At 55.5% G+C, this 16,928-nt stretch overlaps 1 protein-coding gene across 1 annotated transcript; it reads right to left on the reverse strand.

Annotated features, from left to right (window-relative positions):
* Positions 1 to 962: 962 nt before the first annotated feature.
* ARNT (aryl hydrocarbon receptor nuclear translocator) lies at positions 963 to 15,567 on the reverse strand. The gene is made up of 22 exons (XM_087913946.1): positions 15,452 to 15,567; positions 12,468 to 12,564; positions 12,277 to 12,321; positions 11,886 to 11,930; positions 10,556 to 10,600; positions 9,115 to 9,328; positions 8,217 to 8,430; positions 8,001 to 8,100; positions 7,539 to 7,604; positions 7,238 to 7,323; positions 6,966 to 7,042; positions 6,688 to 6,822; positions 5,923 to 5,997; positions 5,359 to 5,510; positions 4,568 to 4,678; positions 4,388 to 4,463; positions 4,169 to 4,292; positions 3,964 to 4,063; positions 3,628 to 3,802; positions 3,250 to 3,409; positions 2,660 to 2,793; positions 963 to 2,126 (listed from the first exon to the last, which is right to left on the reverse strand). Exons 1-22 carry the CDS (start codon positions 15,474 to 15,476, stop codon positions 2,037 to 2,039), a joined length of 2,346 nt encoding a protein of 781 aa, XP_087770072.1. The 5' UTR covers positions 15,477 to 15,567; the 3' UTR covers positions 963 to 2,036.
* Positions 15,568 to 16,928: the final 1,361 nt, after the last annotated feature.

The following is a 16,928-nucleotide window of genomic DNA, read 5'->3' on the forward strand; positions in this document are numbered from 1 at the left end:
TGGTTTGTGGATTTAAAAAATCATTCAGCTCTTTCTGGATATCTGTAACTCCAATTAAAAAGTCATTTTGTCCCAGTCAAATCTCAGCAGGTTTTGTCCTAAGTAAACCTCCCACAAGATCTGAGATGGAAACTTCTCCAATCTCGGAGAGAAATCTGGAACAATTTTAGCCACTCGCAGACACTTCCATCCTACAAGCAGCCATGTTAAATCCTTTGGCACGAAAAGCAACTTACAAATTTGTACTGCTGTATTGGAGCAACCTGGAATGTGAAGGTACAAAAAGGAGAGGGCTTTTTAAGACTTGTTGTCTTCCAAGGTGACCCGGGATCCTGAGCTGTTTTTCCCTACCATGACTAAGGCAACCAAAAATGTTTTTGAAAAGGAAAAAAACATGACGAGGAAGAAAAAATAAAATAAAATAAAAACACGTGACTGAGTCATGCAGTTCTGGGACAAAGACTTCCGTCCACCAAAGCGATTCTTAGAAAATTGCAAAGAGACAGCTGGAGAAGACGTCCTCAGCTAGCCCTGCTAGGCTGGTCAATCCTCTCTATCCAGCAGCACTCTACCATATTGTTAGGGGCAGGAGAGGGGCCAATTTAGGTCCCGTGTTAACTGCCAGTGGATGGAACTAGAAGGGGGAACTTGTTTCTTCTTCTCTTTTAATCCAGATCCCCTTCCACCCGGACTTCCTGGAAAGAGCCACCCAGTTCCTCCTTGCGCCCCATTTCAAGAACTCGCTTCCTTCCCGCTCCCCGGGTGTATGGAGGTGAAGAGAAATGGACAAGCTTTCAAAGAAGGGAGGAGGAAAATATTCTTTTCTCGGGAATGAAAAAATAAAACAAACCTGCACGACATTGGCTGGGAAACCTGATTCAGGGACCAATCTGTGCCTTTCGCTTCCGACGGTGAAAGGAAGCTTGGCCAACTCAAGGAAGACAAAACGCCGTGTGCTCTTTGTGCAATTTTTATGGCTTTCAGGTGTCCCCGTGGGGAAGCGCATACAAGAAAAGAGGAAAGGGGCTTCACACAGATTGGGGAGGGGGCGCCGGAAAGCACCCCGACCCACGCAAATCGCCCAGGTCGGAGAACCACCAGCCGGGTCCCGATGGCACCGGCGTTGAAAAGGTGCCAACCAGCTTCCCTTGATCCCCTCCAGGATTAAACCAGCATCCTTTCCCTATTTTCCGAGAATGGGACAGCCCCTCCCCGAATCTGGGCTCTTAAACATTATTTTAAAACAGGGACCGTTTTTGACCTGGCAGTCCACCATGATTGTCAATCGCACCCCCTTAAAAAGGGGGATTTTCACGAAGAAGATTGTGCCAGCACAGCCTCCAAGCGCAGAGCACAACGTGGCCCCGAAAGAGGTGTGGAAAGACAAGCTAACCAACCAAGGGACCGGATGAGGAGGCAAAGGGGGTGGGGAGCATGTCAGCCCCCCCACCCCAGCATTTCATTAATACTGCTTGTGAGAGAGAGAAGAGAGACACGCGTGTGCGAGCGTGCCAGGAAGAAACACCGGTTCACAAGTCACAAAACTGCCTACGGCCGGAGCCTCTCGACAAAATTCGCCCTCAACGTGTATAAACGAGAATACAAGGTAGGTATAAAAGATTACGTCGTAGAATTAAAAACAATGACTGGGCAGGGGGGGGGAACCCTTGCTGACCATTTGCCTTCCCAAGCATCTTTGGATGTTGAGGGGGGGTGGAAAAAACCCCATCCCATCAGTTCTTTCCTTGCCCAAATACGTCTCGGAGGGTCTCCAAAATCCAAGTAAGTCCGTCGTGGGCTGGCAGAGAGGGAGGGGTCTTCCTGGGCAGCCCCAGAGATTTGAAGGGGAGATTCAGCCTCCTCTCAGCCTGCCAGTGTTCGTGACTCCCCCCCCACACACGAGGCTTCTCTTCCCCCCCCTCCACAGGAAGACTTGGGGGTGCTTTGCAAAGGGTCAGGGGCCGCGAAGAAGAGACCTCCCTCTGCACGCTGCTACACGGAATAAAGTCACATCCAGGGCAGGCCGTCTCCCTCGCTTACTCCGAAAAGGGCGGAAACATGTTCAGTTCAGGAAATTCTTCACTGCTGTAGTTGGTTCCTTGTTCCCCCAGCATAGACAGCATATCCTAGAAAGCCGGAAAAAAAAAAGGGGGGGTGGAAAAAACCCATAATAAGCATAATCCGGAATAAAATAAGACCTGCGATTAAACTGGGGTAACCGGTGAAGAGACGAGGAGACCAGGATCTGCGGTTTTCTAATCTGCTCGACTTACGACCACAACTGGGGCCAGAATGTTGGATGCTAAGTGGTGCAGTCTTTAAAGCAAGTCATCAGACCCAGTTTTACGGTGGTTGTTAAGCAAAACAGGGGTCCCCAAACTTGGCCCCTTGAAGACTTGTGGACTTCCAACTCCCAGAATTCTCCAGCCAGCTCTGCTGCAAGACACTGCAGCCTTCATGACTGTGACCTTGAATTGTGATCTTGTGACCCTGGGTGTGTGTGGGTGTGTGTGTCCCCATTGTAACCATCGTCCCTTCTTCTGAGGCCATCTTGATTTCGAGCCGTTGCTAAAAACCGATGGTCCTAAGTCAAGGACTTCCGGCACGATCCTTCCACTCCCCCCTTGGCTGCTCCTTATGGCCGGCCAGACTGACTCACCGGGAAGACCTCCGGCTGGGCCGACTGCTGCTGGACGTGGGACTCGCCTGAGCTCTGCCACTGCGGCCACACGCCGACTCCTTCTGCCGTCCGTGCCTGGAACGGGGCCGGATTCTGCCCGCTCTCTCCAGCAGCTGAGGAAGGATAGCGGTCAGGGAGAAGGACGGGCCTCGGGAGGCAAGGAAGTGTCGCCCGGGGAACGTTTAGAGAAGAGAGCCCACCACTGCACCATGGGCAGCGAAAGGGGCTTCGCGGGGGGAGGGACAACCCCACCCCACCACCCCAGTTTCTCAGGCTGTAAAAGAGACGGGTGAAATTTGGACTTTCCGGCTTGCAAGATTCTGTTCGTGTAGCGAAACTATAAAAGGGAATCAGCTCATCCGGTCCGTTTGCTGCCTGGTGTGCCTGGAAAGGCTGACAGGCAGGGAAGGAGAGACCCCATGAGAGACGAAGGCACAGCTAAATGGCCTCTGGGGCCCTTCCCCCGCTCCCCAAAGCAGCTCATTTAAGAACGATTTGACTGCAAAGGCGTCACCGTTTACAAGGAGGCCAAGCCTGCTGGGGGCTCCAAGGACGGCGCAGAGACTTACCGAAAGGGGCGTTCCGACCGGCGAGGTTTGGGTAGGGAGCCCCGGCTGGGGAGGCTGCGGAACCGGGATTTGGCATGGGGCTGAAGGAGGACGGCGTGGCTTGGAAGCTGCCCATGGCAAAGGCGGGAGGCCGAGTCTTCACCGGCTGGGAAGCCGCTGGCTGGAGGAGAAGGCAAAGAACAGAAAGAAAGCGGTGAAAGCCCCGGAAAGGCCCACCCTCCGGAGAAAGCCCCCAGGGAAGCTTTGGGGCTCCCCAACCCCCCCCCCCGACGAGGGAGGCCACCGGTCAGCAGGTGAAGAGGCAGGCCTTGGCATTCTCCGCCTTGACCCCCGGCCCGCGTAGAGGAAGAAAGAACGGCCAAAGGAAGGCAGGATTACTTGGGCTGTGAAGGGTGGGCGCGATCCCGTAGCCCAGGCGCCTCTGGAGATCTGACTGGGGCTGGGGTGGCGGGAGAGGTGGGCCAGGATGGGCCCAGCTGAGGAGGTCGAATGGGCCCGGCCAGGCGGCAGGACGGAGGGCGCCAGGCTGCTGTTGCTGCTGCTGCTGCTGCTGCTGCTGTGGGAAGAGCAGAGCGGAAGGAAGGCCCTGCCTGGGAGATCCGAACGCCACAACCGCTGAGTGGGAAACCCCCTTCTTCACCCACCCCCAAATTCTCAGCCCCTCGGGGGAATGGAGGGGTGCAGCAGCGGCTTTGTCGAAGGAAGGAGCCTTACCGGAAGCCCTCAGCCGGGCGGGAAGCCCCGTAGCTGTTCCCTGGGGCGAAGAGGGGGTGGCTGGCGGGCACCGAGTTGCCCGAAATGGGCTTCCTCGGGTCTGCAAGAGAGACCCCCAAGGGGGACGTTGGAGAGAGGCGCGTTTGGGACACCTCCCCGCGGAAGGGAGACCGTGGGGAAGGGGCCTTTCCCCTCCGCCCCACACCTGGGCTGATGCCGCTGTAGATCTCGCTGAAGCGGGGGTCTCGCTCCTGGCCAAAGAGGGCCTCGGCCTTCTCCGCGGGCTTGCTGTGCTCGGCACCAGCGGTGCTCACGGCCTGAAGGGCAGCCTGGAGAGAAAGAGACGGGAGGGTGAGGCTTACCTGCCGTCCGCGCTTCCTGCCCCCACCCCCAGCGCCGGCCCCCCCAACCCCCGTCCGCTTACCTGGGGGTGCTCATAGCTGGCTAAGCTCTCTCTCCCGGGAACCACGTCCAGCTCCGCTGGCTGGGCTGGCTGCACTCTAAAAGGCAGAGACTCCCATCAGGGAACAGCCCCGGGGTGGGGGGGTGCAGAGAGAAGCCAGGGACCCCCCCCCAGCCCTCCAAGCAGGCCCACGGCTCTTACCTGGCGGCCAGGTGCCCTGGGCCCATCTCCAAAGGCAGGCTGACACCGGGGCCTAGCTGGGGTCTCTGCATCGAGTTGGAGCTGGCAGGACGTGGGTCCTGGCTGGCATTTCTGCAGGGACGGGGAAGGAAAACCGTGAGGCAGGTGGGCAAGCGGGCAGCCCCTTCGGGGACAAAGCCCCCAAAAAAAAACAACGAAGGAGGGACGGAGCCTTTGCACCCAGGAGTCAAACCCCTCAGCTGACCCAGCTTGGCAAAGCGGAGCAGGTCAGGCCTTCCCCTCTGCGCCCTCCGAGATGCTGCTTCGTCTGCCTTTCCAGGAAGACCTCCAGGCAACCCCAGCCTTGGGGAGGGGGCTCTATTATGTGCCCCCATTGGCTGGTCTGCAGACCCCTCCCCCCAGCTTCCCTTGGTTCGGGTGCAGCGGCTTTTCCCTGCCCCACCCTGAAGCTAAACAATGGAGATGGGGATGGAGATGGTCGGTTTCCCAGAGATCGCGACAGTTAACCCGCCCGGCTCTCTCTACACCAGCCATGATGACGGGAGGCGGAGGGGCCCCTCCTGCTGGCGGAATCCCCTCCCCGTGAGAAAGTCCCACCCGCCGGCCAATCGCAAAGAAGCAAAGCGGAACCTCCGCGGACCTCAAGTTTCCCCCTTTTGGATTGGATGGCAGCTGGGGGCCGTTGTGCTGGAGGGGCTGGGGGAGCAGGCGCTCAAAGCCCCCCTCCTCCTCCTCCTGGAGGGGGAAGGTGGGGGCAGGGGCCGGGGGGGGGAGGCGTCCCGAGTACGTACTTCACGTTGGTGTTGGTGCAGATGATATACTCGATCTCGTCGGAGTAGGGGTTCTGGAAAGTGAAGGAGCTAGTCCGCATCCAGAGCCATTCGCGATTCTTGGATCGGAAACGGAACATGACGGACAGCACCTGGCCCTTTAACTTCACTACCTGGAAGAAGGGGTGGGAGCCTGTCAGGCGCCTCCGGGGGGTCTGGGGCTGACCCACAAAGCCACCGAGGGGGTCACCCCGGCCTTCGGAAAGGGCCAATGCGCCCGTCTGCTGGCACCCAAAGTTGGGGATGGGGAGTTGTTGACTTCAACTCCCAGAATTCCTCAGCCAGGAATTCTGGGAGTGGAGGTCCACCAGTCTGAAAAGGGGGCCAAGTTTGGAGACTTGGAGGCTCCTGGGCCCACCTTTCCACAGGTGCCTGGAGGGCCGGAGGGGATGATGATGGTTATGGGGTGGAATGCCGTGTTATGGACCCTTCGCAAGCCCCCTACTCTCTCTTTGCAAGCCCCATTAGGCCACCCCAGCTCAGCTGAGGACCGACGGACGCCGAGCTGCCCTGCGGTGGGCTTACCTGCTGGAAGCTGTCCCTTAACAGCTGCTGGTCTTCGGGATGGCAGAACTCGACCACGTCCTTCCCCAGGAGTTCCTAGCGTGGAGGAGAGAGAGAGAGAGGCACCCTGGGTAAAGCAGCCCCTCCCTCCCTCCTTTGGGGAGGGGGGAGCTGTGTAGCCACCCATGGCAGAGAATTTTCCCTGGAGTTGGAGAAAGGCCACTTAAAAGTCTCCGCAGAGGAGGCGGCTCAGATTTCTGACTGGGGAAAGAGGGGACCAAGCCCTGGGGGTCTCCGCAGCCATTCGCCCCCTCCTCTTAGTCAGGCATCGGTTGCTCGGGGAGGGGCTCTGATCCCAATGGACGCACGCACACACCTCCCCTCCCCCCCATCCTGCCTGGGGAATTCTGGGGGTTGAAGCACAACCATTTTAAAGTGCCCAATTAAAAAAATATATATTTTCAGAGTATTCTGGACCCAGCAGTGACCAAACACACTGAGAAAGACGACACCAAGACACTTATGGGTCTGTCACACACACACACACACCCCAGAAAAAAGCTTCTTCTTAACTGGTACGTAATCGTTTTTCCAGTCTTCCTTGGATGAAATTAAACTTGATCTCCCCTTCAAGCCTCCCCCCCGCACCCCCTCAGGCACTTCTGGGGCTGCTTCCACCACCCTCCGACGTCCTTTCCTTCCAAACCTGGGCTTCCTCCGTTCTGGTCCAAGTCAGAAGCCCCCATCTTTACGGAAAAGCCCCTCCCCCAGCCTCTGGGACCCTACCTGGGGCTTGTAGCCCACTGTGGCCATGCAGCGGTGGTCCACGAAGGTGAAGAGCCCGTCCGTGTTGTGGCGGGAGATGAACTCGGTGGGCTGACATACCGTGTTCATGTCCGCGCAGCTGGGGGAGCTGGTGACCTAGGAAGGAAGGGCGGGTGGGGAGAAACCCCCCGTGAACTCAGGGGCTGCTTTACCCTCCGGGCGACCGATTATCCCGAGGGGCTTCCGAGAGTTTGGGGAGGGGAACGAGCCCCGCGCAGCCCCACACGTCTCTGGCCTACCTGCAACCTGCCGATGGCCACCAGGCAGAATTTGCTGCCCTGCCCAGAATCCGGTTCGTCGTCGGGCAGAGAAACTCCTGGGAAAGGAGGATTTGAATTCAGCACTGATTCAAGCCAACTGGCTTCCGGAAGACAAACGGTTTAGGGTTTGTCAGCTCCTCCGTGGTAGTTTTTTTTTTTTTTTAAATAATTGCAGAGGGGGGGGGAGCCAGGCAGCTGGATGGTGGCACGACTGTCAAGGTGGGGAGGAAAAAAGGGCCCAGGTGAGTTACCTGCCGGTGGCCAAGCTTTGATGTAGCCCGTGCAGTGGACGACCACGAAGTGGGGTTCCCCCTCTTTGATGGCACCCAGCCCATTCCTGGAAGGAGGAGAGATTTGACAAGGTTTATACAGGCGCTCCCCCAAACCCAGGAGATAATCGGAAGCCTGAAAGTCGGGCTGTGGCTTTCCAAGGGAAACCCCAAACGGCACTCAAGACGCCCCTCTTGCCTTTGCCTTCCCCCGCCCCCCCAAAAAGACGACCCACGGGCATTTTCACCCTCTGAGAGATTTTCTTCCCTCCCCACCACTTGCCGGCACCGATTCCTTATGTAGCTGAGCCGGTTCATGGAGACGGGGTCGACGGTTGCGTTCCCACACCTGCAGGACAAAGGGTTTAAATGATTTTTTTAAAAAAAAAATCCGAATTTCTAGCTTCTCCTGAGAGACGTTGCCTGCAGAGGCCTCCCCTGCACGGATTGGCTCAACTGGCAGGGGCTGACAGCCCTTCCCGCCCCCCACTCAAAAGGCATCGAACTGTCAGCGGCCACAAAGCAGCACAGTCTTGGCCTGTTGAATGGTGGTTAAAAGAAACCATGCTTAAATCAGGGGTGTCCAACCATGGGCACTTTTAAGATGGGTGGACTTCAACTCCCAGAATTCCCTGGCCAAAGCTGACTGAGGAATTCTGGGAGTTGAAGTCCACCCGTCTTAAAGTGCCCCTGACTTAAATGAAGCACGCTGCCCCTCCGGCACAACAACCGGCTTCCAACTCACCTCATCCGACAGATGAAGGACCTGCGGGACCCCATGCACATCCTCATGGACTGCTGACCCTCCTTCTTGACCGTCCCCGTCTTCAGATCCAGGATCCGGCCTGCGGAAGCCAAGCCAAGCCACAAAATGAGGACCGGGCTGCTCCCAGCAGCTGAGAAGGAGGAGAACCGGCCATCGGCTCTCCCCGCTGAGCTGAGCCGGAGGGAGGAAACCTACCGCTCAGCGCGTTCTCCGAGGTGGAGAGCTGTTCCCGCAGCTTCTCCACGTCGTCGGGGTGCACCTGGTCGTAGAGGGTGCTGCCGAACCACTCCGACTGGGGCTGGTTCAGGACAGGCGTCACCGAGTCGGAGACGTAAACCACCCGGCCCGTCTCGCAGGAGACGATGAAGAGGAAGCCGTCGGCCGCCTCTAGGATGAGGTGTTTCAGCTCCTGTGGACAGAGAGAGAAACTGAAACGGAGAGCAGGGCGGAGGCTGAGGCGTCGAAGGGCCAAGGAGTCCCCTCGGACGCGGGTGCACACGGCTGCCAACTCTCCTGCACGCTGGCCGCCCCGTGGACAGGGGCCACACGGGCTCAAAGCAGGACTACGGAGCTCTGCCAAAGGGGAAGAGAATAACAAAATAAACAGACTTGGAAGGGACTTTGGAGGTCTTCTAGTCCAACCCCTTGCTCAAGCAGGAGACCCTATATGGTTTTGGACCAATTGCCGATCAATCTCTTCTTAAAAGCCTCCACTCACAACTTCTGGAAGGGAAGCTGTTCCACCGATCCACACTGAAATTCAAATTCAGCGGTTGGGGGCTCAGTGGTTAGAAGGCAGCATGGCAGGCGATTCTGCCCACTGCCGGCAGTTCGATCCTGATCAGCTCCAGGTTGACTCAGCCTCCCATCCTTTTGAGATCCGTCAAATGAGGACCCAGATTATCGGGGGCAAGAGGCCGGCTCAGTAAAGAGAACTTAGAGAGAACTTCAAAGCACTCCGAAGTGGTATATAAGTCTAAGGGCTATTGCTAGTTCCTTCTCCCATCCCACCGCTGACGAAGAGATTACAAACGCACAACCGTCCATCCTCCTCCTACTCCTCCTCCTCCCCAGAAACGCCAAGGAGAGAGACCTGGTCGGTGAGGAAGGAGGGCTTGTAGCTGCCATCCGTGGCGGTGTTCCCGGTGCCCCGCAGCGACTTCATGTGGGAGACGGCCATGCGCAGAATGGTCAGCTTGTCCGGCTTGCGGGCCAGGGCGCTGCAGGTGGGCACCATGTCGGAGAGCTCGGTGATGTAAGCCGTCATCTTGTTCCGGCGCCGGCGCTCGATCTCGCTGTGGTTCTCCCTGGGGATGGAGAGAGGAACAGAGAAAAGGAGGACGGTTGCAAGGAAAGGCCGGGCTGGCGAAACAAGAGGGAGAGCGGGCAGGTGGGGAGCGCGGAAAGGGGGCCACGAGGTGTTAAGGCTTGGAAAGAGGACGTGTGCCGGGCATGCAGACAGAGAAAAGCAGACAAGATTTCGAGGAGAGTTGCAACCTTTCGGCTTGAAATAAAACACAGGCGCCTTTGGGAAGCTGACAGAAAGGGCTCGGAGGTCCAACGGCGTCCGCGAATGGAGCCTCCATGGATAGAGGCAACCTATCCCGAAACCTTCCCTGCCTGCCTGCTTTTCCTTCTATCTCCGCTGGCAGATCGTAGCCTATTCAGGCCTCCTTCCTTTCTAGCAAATTCTAGGAAACAGAAGCATACGAAGCAGCAGGAAGAGGACACAGGCTGCCTCGGGGCTGAAAGGACCCTCACGACTTTGGAAGGCAGAGGGGGAGGGGGGGGAGAAGCCCCTGCCCCTAAACCAGGTTTAGCATCTTGGCATAGGGACACGTGGTTCTGCAGGCCTCTTGAAGCAAAAACCTCCTTTGCAGCAGCAAAGTTTTGCAGAAGCTCTCAGAGACATCGGGCTGCAGAATCATCACCCCCCCCCCCAAAAAAAGTTTTTACAAGCTTTCCAACAACAAAAAAAAAGGGGGGGGGGGGGAAGAATTTAGTCAATCAGAAAACCAGGACCCGGAAGCATGGAATGGGAGATGGATCTGGGTGGAGGACGTAGAGAAGGAAGAAGAGGCTGGTCTGGTTTTTAATAGAAAGAAAACCGCAAAGGTTTCGATCGCTCAACTCCTGCTAGTCGCTGGAGGGAGGAAATCTACACTTTCCTGAGCCAGGAGCTCAGGGATGGGGGGCTGAGCCCTCCGAGGGAGACCTGGGGGCTTGGGTGAGTCCTGGAAACCCCCAACCGGCGTCAGTCACAGCTGCGGCCCTGCCTGCTAACCATCCTGGCTGGTTTTTCAGGGCTTCTTGTGTCCAGCCCAGCAGCTGATTCCCCCAAACTCTCTGTCCACTTTCCAGCCCTTAAAGGAAGAAAACGGGGAAGGCGACCGGGAGGGGGGAGGGAAGGAGCTATAAGGGTGAGGGTGGGAAGCAGAAGAAGGGGGTGGGGGAGGAGGCGGGGGTGAAGGGGAAGTGAACAAACTGTGGTTTGTCATGCGTGGAGAATCCAAAGCAAACCTCTGTCTTCCTACCTGGCCAATCTTTCCTTATCCGCTGAGCTCTGCTCGTCATCAGACCTAGAAATAAAATGGGGGAGCTAAGCTAAAACTTCGGGGCGGGGGGGAGGGAGGGGCAGCTGGCGGGGGTTGGCCTCCCAGGCCGAGAAAGCGGGGAGAAACTCACGGTCCCAGTTCTCACTGGAAGAAGCCCAAAGAAAGAGGAGGGGGTTAGCTGCCCAGCCTCAGAGCGCAGAAAGGAGGACGGGGAAGGGGGGGAGGAGAGAAAGAGGGAGGGGAGGGCAGATGGATGGATGGAGCACGGAGGGTTGTGCAAAGGAAGCTGCCTTTCAGCCAGAGAGACACTTAGTGCAGGCGGTGGGCTCTGAACCAGGGGGACAAACTCTGCCCCCGGCCCCAAAAGGCGGAAAGCCCCTCGGTACAGAAAAATAACAAGGGGAAACAGGCATTCTTCCCACGTCAAGCAGAAAAGAAGATTATGGAACGAGATCCAGCCTCAGGCGTCGGAGTGCCGGGCTCTGCGGAGTTAACTGTCTGCCTCTAACGGGGCCGTTTTTCAATCTCAGCAGCTTTAAGAGGAACGGACTTCAACTCCCAGCATTCCCCAGCCAGCCATGAGTTGAAGGCCACCCCTCTTAAATAAAGCTGCCACGCTTGAGAAAGACCCCTTCAGTGGCTACGGCCACTCTTCCACTTTCACATCCAAGGGCCTGGCTGTTGCCTCGTTGACATTTCTGGGCAGCCTCAAGATTGAGATTTTGTTGTGTTATTTGCTGAATGTTTCGGTGCTGAATGTTTTGTTGTGTTATTTGCTGAATGTTTCGATGGGCATCTTAATGGGTAGCAAAACAAATTACAGAAGACAGTTAAAAACCCCAGGTTCAAAATGCTTGGTGGTTGATTTGCAAGCCTGGCAGAAATCAGGAAAAATAAATAAAAAAATCCAAGTAAAATCCCAAGCAATTTCCTGAAACTGATAAATGGGATTAAAAAAAAAACCCCTTTTGCAATGAACTTAGTTCAGGGCGCTAGCAAATCATGAACTACAGAAACACACCTGGATGCCAGCGGCCGCTCTCTCTCTCTCCAGCCAACTGCTTCGCGATTGGAGAAGCCGGGAGCTTCCACGCATAATATTAAAAGGTAGCGAAATATCAAAGGCTCCTGCCTTGTTTTAGTTAACTCAGCTTAATTCCAAGGCCAGGTTGGACTCCAATAAGCCGATATTTTGCAAAGAATCAGGGAAGGAGGCCTGCTTACATTCGAACACGGAAAATGCCGTCTTGCTTCTTGGCAGAAGAGGCTCAAGGGATGCCCTTTCTCCTCGCTGTGCAAAAAATCTTACCTGGCGAACCGCTCCTTGTCCGTGGAGAGCTGGTCATCCTCACACCTAGAAGAACAAGGGGAAGAATGCCATGAAAGGGCCTGAGAGGGTGAATTTTTTACCAACTGAAAAATCCCAGCTTCCCGGCATAAGGTTCTGTGAAGCCTCCCCTTCTTTCTCTCTGAACCGAGCTGCCCTTGAGAACGTGTCCTGTCTCTCCGGCCCTTGTTTTACCAAGACGGCCGTTGGAGGTTTTCAAGAAGAAACTGGACAGCCATTGATCTGGAATGATCTAGGGGGTCCAGCAGGGGGCTGGACTAGAGGACCTCCCAGCTCCCTTCCAGCTCTGTTATTTGGTTTCCTGCCTCTGTCAATCCCAACTTCCTGGCCAGGAAATGGAAACAAATCTCACCTGAGAAATTTGCTGTTCCCTTCGCCATCGTCGTCAAACTCGAGCCTAAAACGCAACAGCAACAAAATCAGGGGTGGCGAGTGGAATCCTTCCGGGTCGGGCCCGGCCTTGAGCGGAGAGAAGGTCACGCCTCTTCCCTTGCCCCTGTTGGGGGTCCAGGACCCTACGGACCTTAACCCTTCTCCACATACCCCGTCCGCCGCTTGCTGCTTCTCTGGCCGAGGCTTCCTGCGGCCGGTCCTGATGTGCCCGAAGCTGCTCCCAAGGGAGACACGTCCGAGGCCATTTCTGGAAAGGCGGAGAAACGGGACGGTGGGCGAGGGCAAGAACAGTCTCAGAGGGGCTGGGCGTTCGTTGGCAAAGGACTCGTGCCCCCTTTTGCGACCTTCTGACCGGCAACTGCAGTGACTCACTTAACAACAGTGACAAGGAAGGTCGTAACACGGGCTCAAACTCACTTTAACAAACGTCTTGCTTAGCAACAGAAATATTGGTTGTACGCTCGAGTACTAGCTGTATTACGTCTCCAACCCATAAAAACAAAGTCAAAGACTGATCATTTCTCCAGAAAACTAAAAAAATAAGTTTCAGTTGCTATATCCCATAAAGACATTATAGACTTGTTGGGCAGAAAACCCCCAGCCTGAGATCAGCCTGTGGTTCCATTCAGTAGATTTCACCAAGAGAAGAAAGGATGAAATACGTGTGGCCGATTATTATTATTTTTAAGCAGTATCTGAAGCAAGACCTAACTATTTTTTTTGTCATCCATTCGATTACGGGAAGAGTCACACAAATTCACTGGACTATGGAAATGAAGGAAACATGCAAAGACCCCGAGGTTTTACCAGAGCCGCTTTCTCTACTCCATTTGAATCTGAGGAAGAAAATCGATGCCATATGGAAATAAAGACAAAAAACACTGCAAACTCTGCACTGAATTATGAAGCGCAGATGAAGGAACTTTGCAACAGGAAAACACAATTCCAAAGGAGGGCGTTGGAGACGGCTTTGGTGGCCAGAAAATACCCCCCCCAAAAAAGTTCCCCATACAAAAGAAAGCCCAACTTAATTAAATTGCAAAGATTGCAAAAGTAAAGAAACAATTAGGAGAACCACTTAAGCACTCTTAGAAGCTGCCCTCCGTCTTTAAAAAAAAAGATGAAAAAACTATCGGGAATGTCTATAAACGAGAAAAAAACACAATTTCTTCCCAGAGAAGGATTTTAACTTCGTTGATAGCCTGGCAGGAAAAAAAGGGGGCAAGATTTGGACTTTTGAGAGACAATACCTCAATGGCACAGACAAGGCCAAAAGAAAGAAAAAGAAGAAAAGATCTATTTTTGCTACACTTCACGGTAAATATTTACAGGCCGATTCCCTGGTTTCAAAACTGAACTGCAATCTGAAAACAGAAGCATTTAAAGTAGCAATTTTGCAATAAGAAAAAGTCCTCCCTATAACAACCCTTTTAAAACAAAACACGGTACTTTTCAATTCTCAGGGCTGCAAACTCTCCAGCTTCTACACCAAGTGCAAAAAGACTTATAAAAAAAAAAAACACTACAAATGCTCTGTCAAACTTGGGACTTTAAATCCGCGGCTGACAAGATCTGATGTTCCTTTCCAGAATGAGTTATATTTTTGCAAAAGGGGTTTTCTGTCTCAAAACCCAGAAACAAAACATCCCAGGCCGGCCAAGCGCTGACGTATTCCTCCCAAGAATTTTCAGAACAGTAATTCTGCACACCAAGGCGGCTGGCTGGGGGGTTATCATCGCCCAAGGCTTTCGAGGAAGTTTGGACGATAAAAAGCGACGACATCACAGTTGATCCTATCTCGAAAGCCGCCCCTGAGTTCCAGTCATGAAGAGAACGCGGAATTACGATAAAGTTTGATCAAAGTTTTCCTGAGCATTTTACCAATGAATTACGTTTCCAGGCGAGCTTCTGGCGAGAGTTTCTGAGGACAACAGAAGGGGCTGGTTGGAGAAGTAGAAAGGTGGGCCTTGACTTACAACAGGGGCTGTTTTTCACCCTTGTTGCATTCACCTGTTCACAGGATCAAAATTCAGGCATCTGGCAACTGGTTCACCTTTATGACAATTGCAGGATCCTGGGATGACATGATTCACCCCTTGCGACCTTCTGATTCACTTAACAACTCTGGCAGGAAAGGTTGTACAATGGGGCAAAACTCGCTCAACAAATGTCCCGCTTAGCAGCAGGACGTTTGGGCTACCAACTGTGGTTGTAAGTCGAGGACCGCCTGTGCAGGCAAGACGCAGCTCGCTCTTTCTTTCCTCTACTTCTGGACCAAAACCAAAGTCCAATTTTGCCCGCAGTGGGAAAATACAACTGTCGAAAGACCCTTTTTGTGCCTTCTCTGGATATTCGTTCGCTTGTATCCTGAGTTAAACAGCCCCACGGTCTGGATTTTGCAATTGGACCCACCTCCAAGCAGGAAAAAAAACCCAGATTTTGCAATCAGGCTTTGCAAGGACAGAAGGAGATTTAATCAAGCACAGCAGCTCTTCCGGCCAGGACCAGGAAGCCACTGCTGCTCTGGCTGGGAGCGATGGGATTCTGGATCCTGCCATGGGGAAAAGAACCAGGAAGCCACTGCTGCTCTGGCTGGGAGCGATGGGATTTGGGATCCTGCCATGGGGAGAAGGACCTAGAGGCCACCGCTGCTCTGGCTGGGAGCGATGGGATTTGGGATCCTGCCATGGGGAGAAGGACCTAGAGGCCACCGCTGCTCTGGCTGGGAGCGATGGGACCCAGGGTCCTGCCCATGGGCTGGAAGGACCGTCTTCAAGGGCCGCCCCACAAGCAATGCAGGGCGGCAGTCTAACTCATGCTGTCCTGCCAATGCCCGGACAGGCCCATGGGGCTCAACCAGACTTGGCATGCCGGCTGGGGATTATGGGAGTTGTCTTCCAGAGCCACTGGGGCCCTCCAGCTCTTCTGATGATGGAATGATGGAGCTGGAGGTCTCCCCAGGTGGGGAACCAACGGCTGGGGAGGATGGGAAGGAGGGTCTGGGAGAGTCACGGGGGCGCTGGCTGGGGAAGATGGGAAAGGGAGTCCCAGCTGGGACGCAGCAGGCAAGGAGAGTCAAGAGGCCCCCGCCCCTCCTAAGACCACCCCCTTTTTCCCCCGAGCCCCCCACTCACCCTGCTCCGCGGCGGCGGTTGCCATGGCTACACAGGCGGGCGCCCCCGCCCGGACTCCGCCGCCCCTCGCTCGCGCCAGGTCCAAGATGGCGGCGGCGGGCGAGCCCTGCCGGGGCGGGGCCGAGGGGGCGGTGGCCGGAGGCAACGCGAGCTCCCATTGGCTCGAATCGCCCCGGGGGGCGTGGCCCACGGCGGCCGTCGCCGAGGAAGGGGGCGTGGCTCAGAAGTGGGGGAAAGGGGACGCCGCGGGACACTCGAGCGACGGGAAGGGGGCGTGGCGAGGGTGACGTCACGGCCCAGCTGCTGACGTCACTTTAAAGGTCCCGCGTCACTCTACTGTCATTCAAGGGTTGGCCTGGGGCTCCCATCGTCCTCAGCCCACCACTACAAGGCCCATTTGCCCCAGCCTAACCGTCTGGCTGGACCTGTTCAAAATGCCATATGCTCTCGTGCCCTGTAAAACCACCATGCATCCCCCTCCTAATGGATCCCTTGGACAAGAAGCCCCATCATCCTGGGCCAATATGCCTAGTGCTTCCTTATTTGCAAAGGTTTGGGGGCCACATCCCTGGGCTGCTGCCCCAAGAGAAGGAAAAACCCACCTCTGCACCCCTCCAAGGCCAGGGATCCTTTGGGCTGTGTGGGGGAATGATGGGAGGTGTAGTCCAGCCCAAACCCCTCCCCTCCCTTAGGCTGGCCAGTCCTCCAATTGTGCCCTCCGCTGCCTGATGCTGTGCCAGAAAAGGAGACCCTACGGTATGACCCTCTCTCCTCCGCCTTCCGTCCAGTTGCACCAACAAACAAGATCCAGACAGACGACCCCCAAACAGGGAGGAAATCTGTTGCCAGAAGGCTCTTCGCACATGCTCAGGAGCACCGTCCAAACGTCTCCTCCCACAAGACCTGCTAGGGTCCCCCTTGGACAGCAGCGGAGGAGGAAAACAGATCCCACCCCCAGAGGAACCATCTCCGGCTCCTTCTCTCCCTTCCGCAGGGACGGCAAGAAACGTGATCCCGTATTGCAGCCCCACCTTCTGAAGTATTAATGATACTTCCAGGAGCAGCTCAGCAGCACAGACCAGGTTCTCTGGTGTGGCCTGGAGCCAAGGCCAAAAAGCACCACCACCACCCGGCTCTTCAGAAGGGCAAGGAACGGCCTTTGGGGTGCCAGGCGTGGATTCCCTGTGGATCGGAGGGGATACCTGGCGCTTTCCAATGAGAACCGTCCCACTCCCTGCAAGGCCTTGAGCCTCGGACTCAGATTTTCCATCTGCCTGCTGGAAACCTTTTGACCAGGTTGGTGCCAAGCAAATTTAACAAATAATCAGAGTTGGAAGGGACAAAGAAGGTCATCTAGTCCAACCCCCTGCCCAAGTGGGAGACCCTACACCATTGCTGACTGATGGCCGTCCATTCTCTTCTTGAAAGCCTTCAGGGATGAAGCTCCCGCAACTTCCGAAGGCAACTTCTGCTCCAT

The sequence above is a fragment of the Pseudonaja textilis genome, chromosome 16 (assembly GCF_049901715.1).
Source record: "Pseudonaja textilis isolate UNSWEBS1 chromosome 16, rPseTex1.2, whole genome shotgun sequence".
In the NCBI taxonomy this organism is placed as follows: domain Eukaryota; kingdom Metazoa; phylum Chordata; class Lepidosauria; order Squamata; family Elapidae; genus Pseudonaja; species Pseudonaja textilis.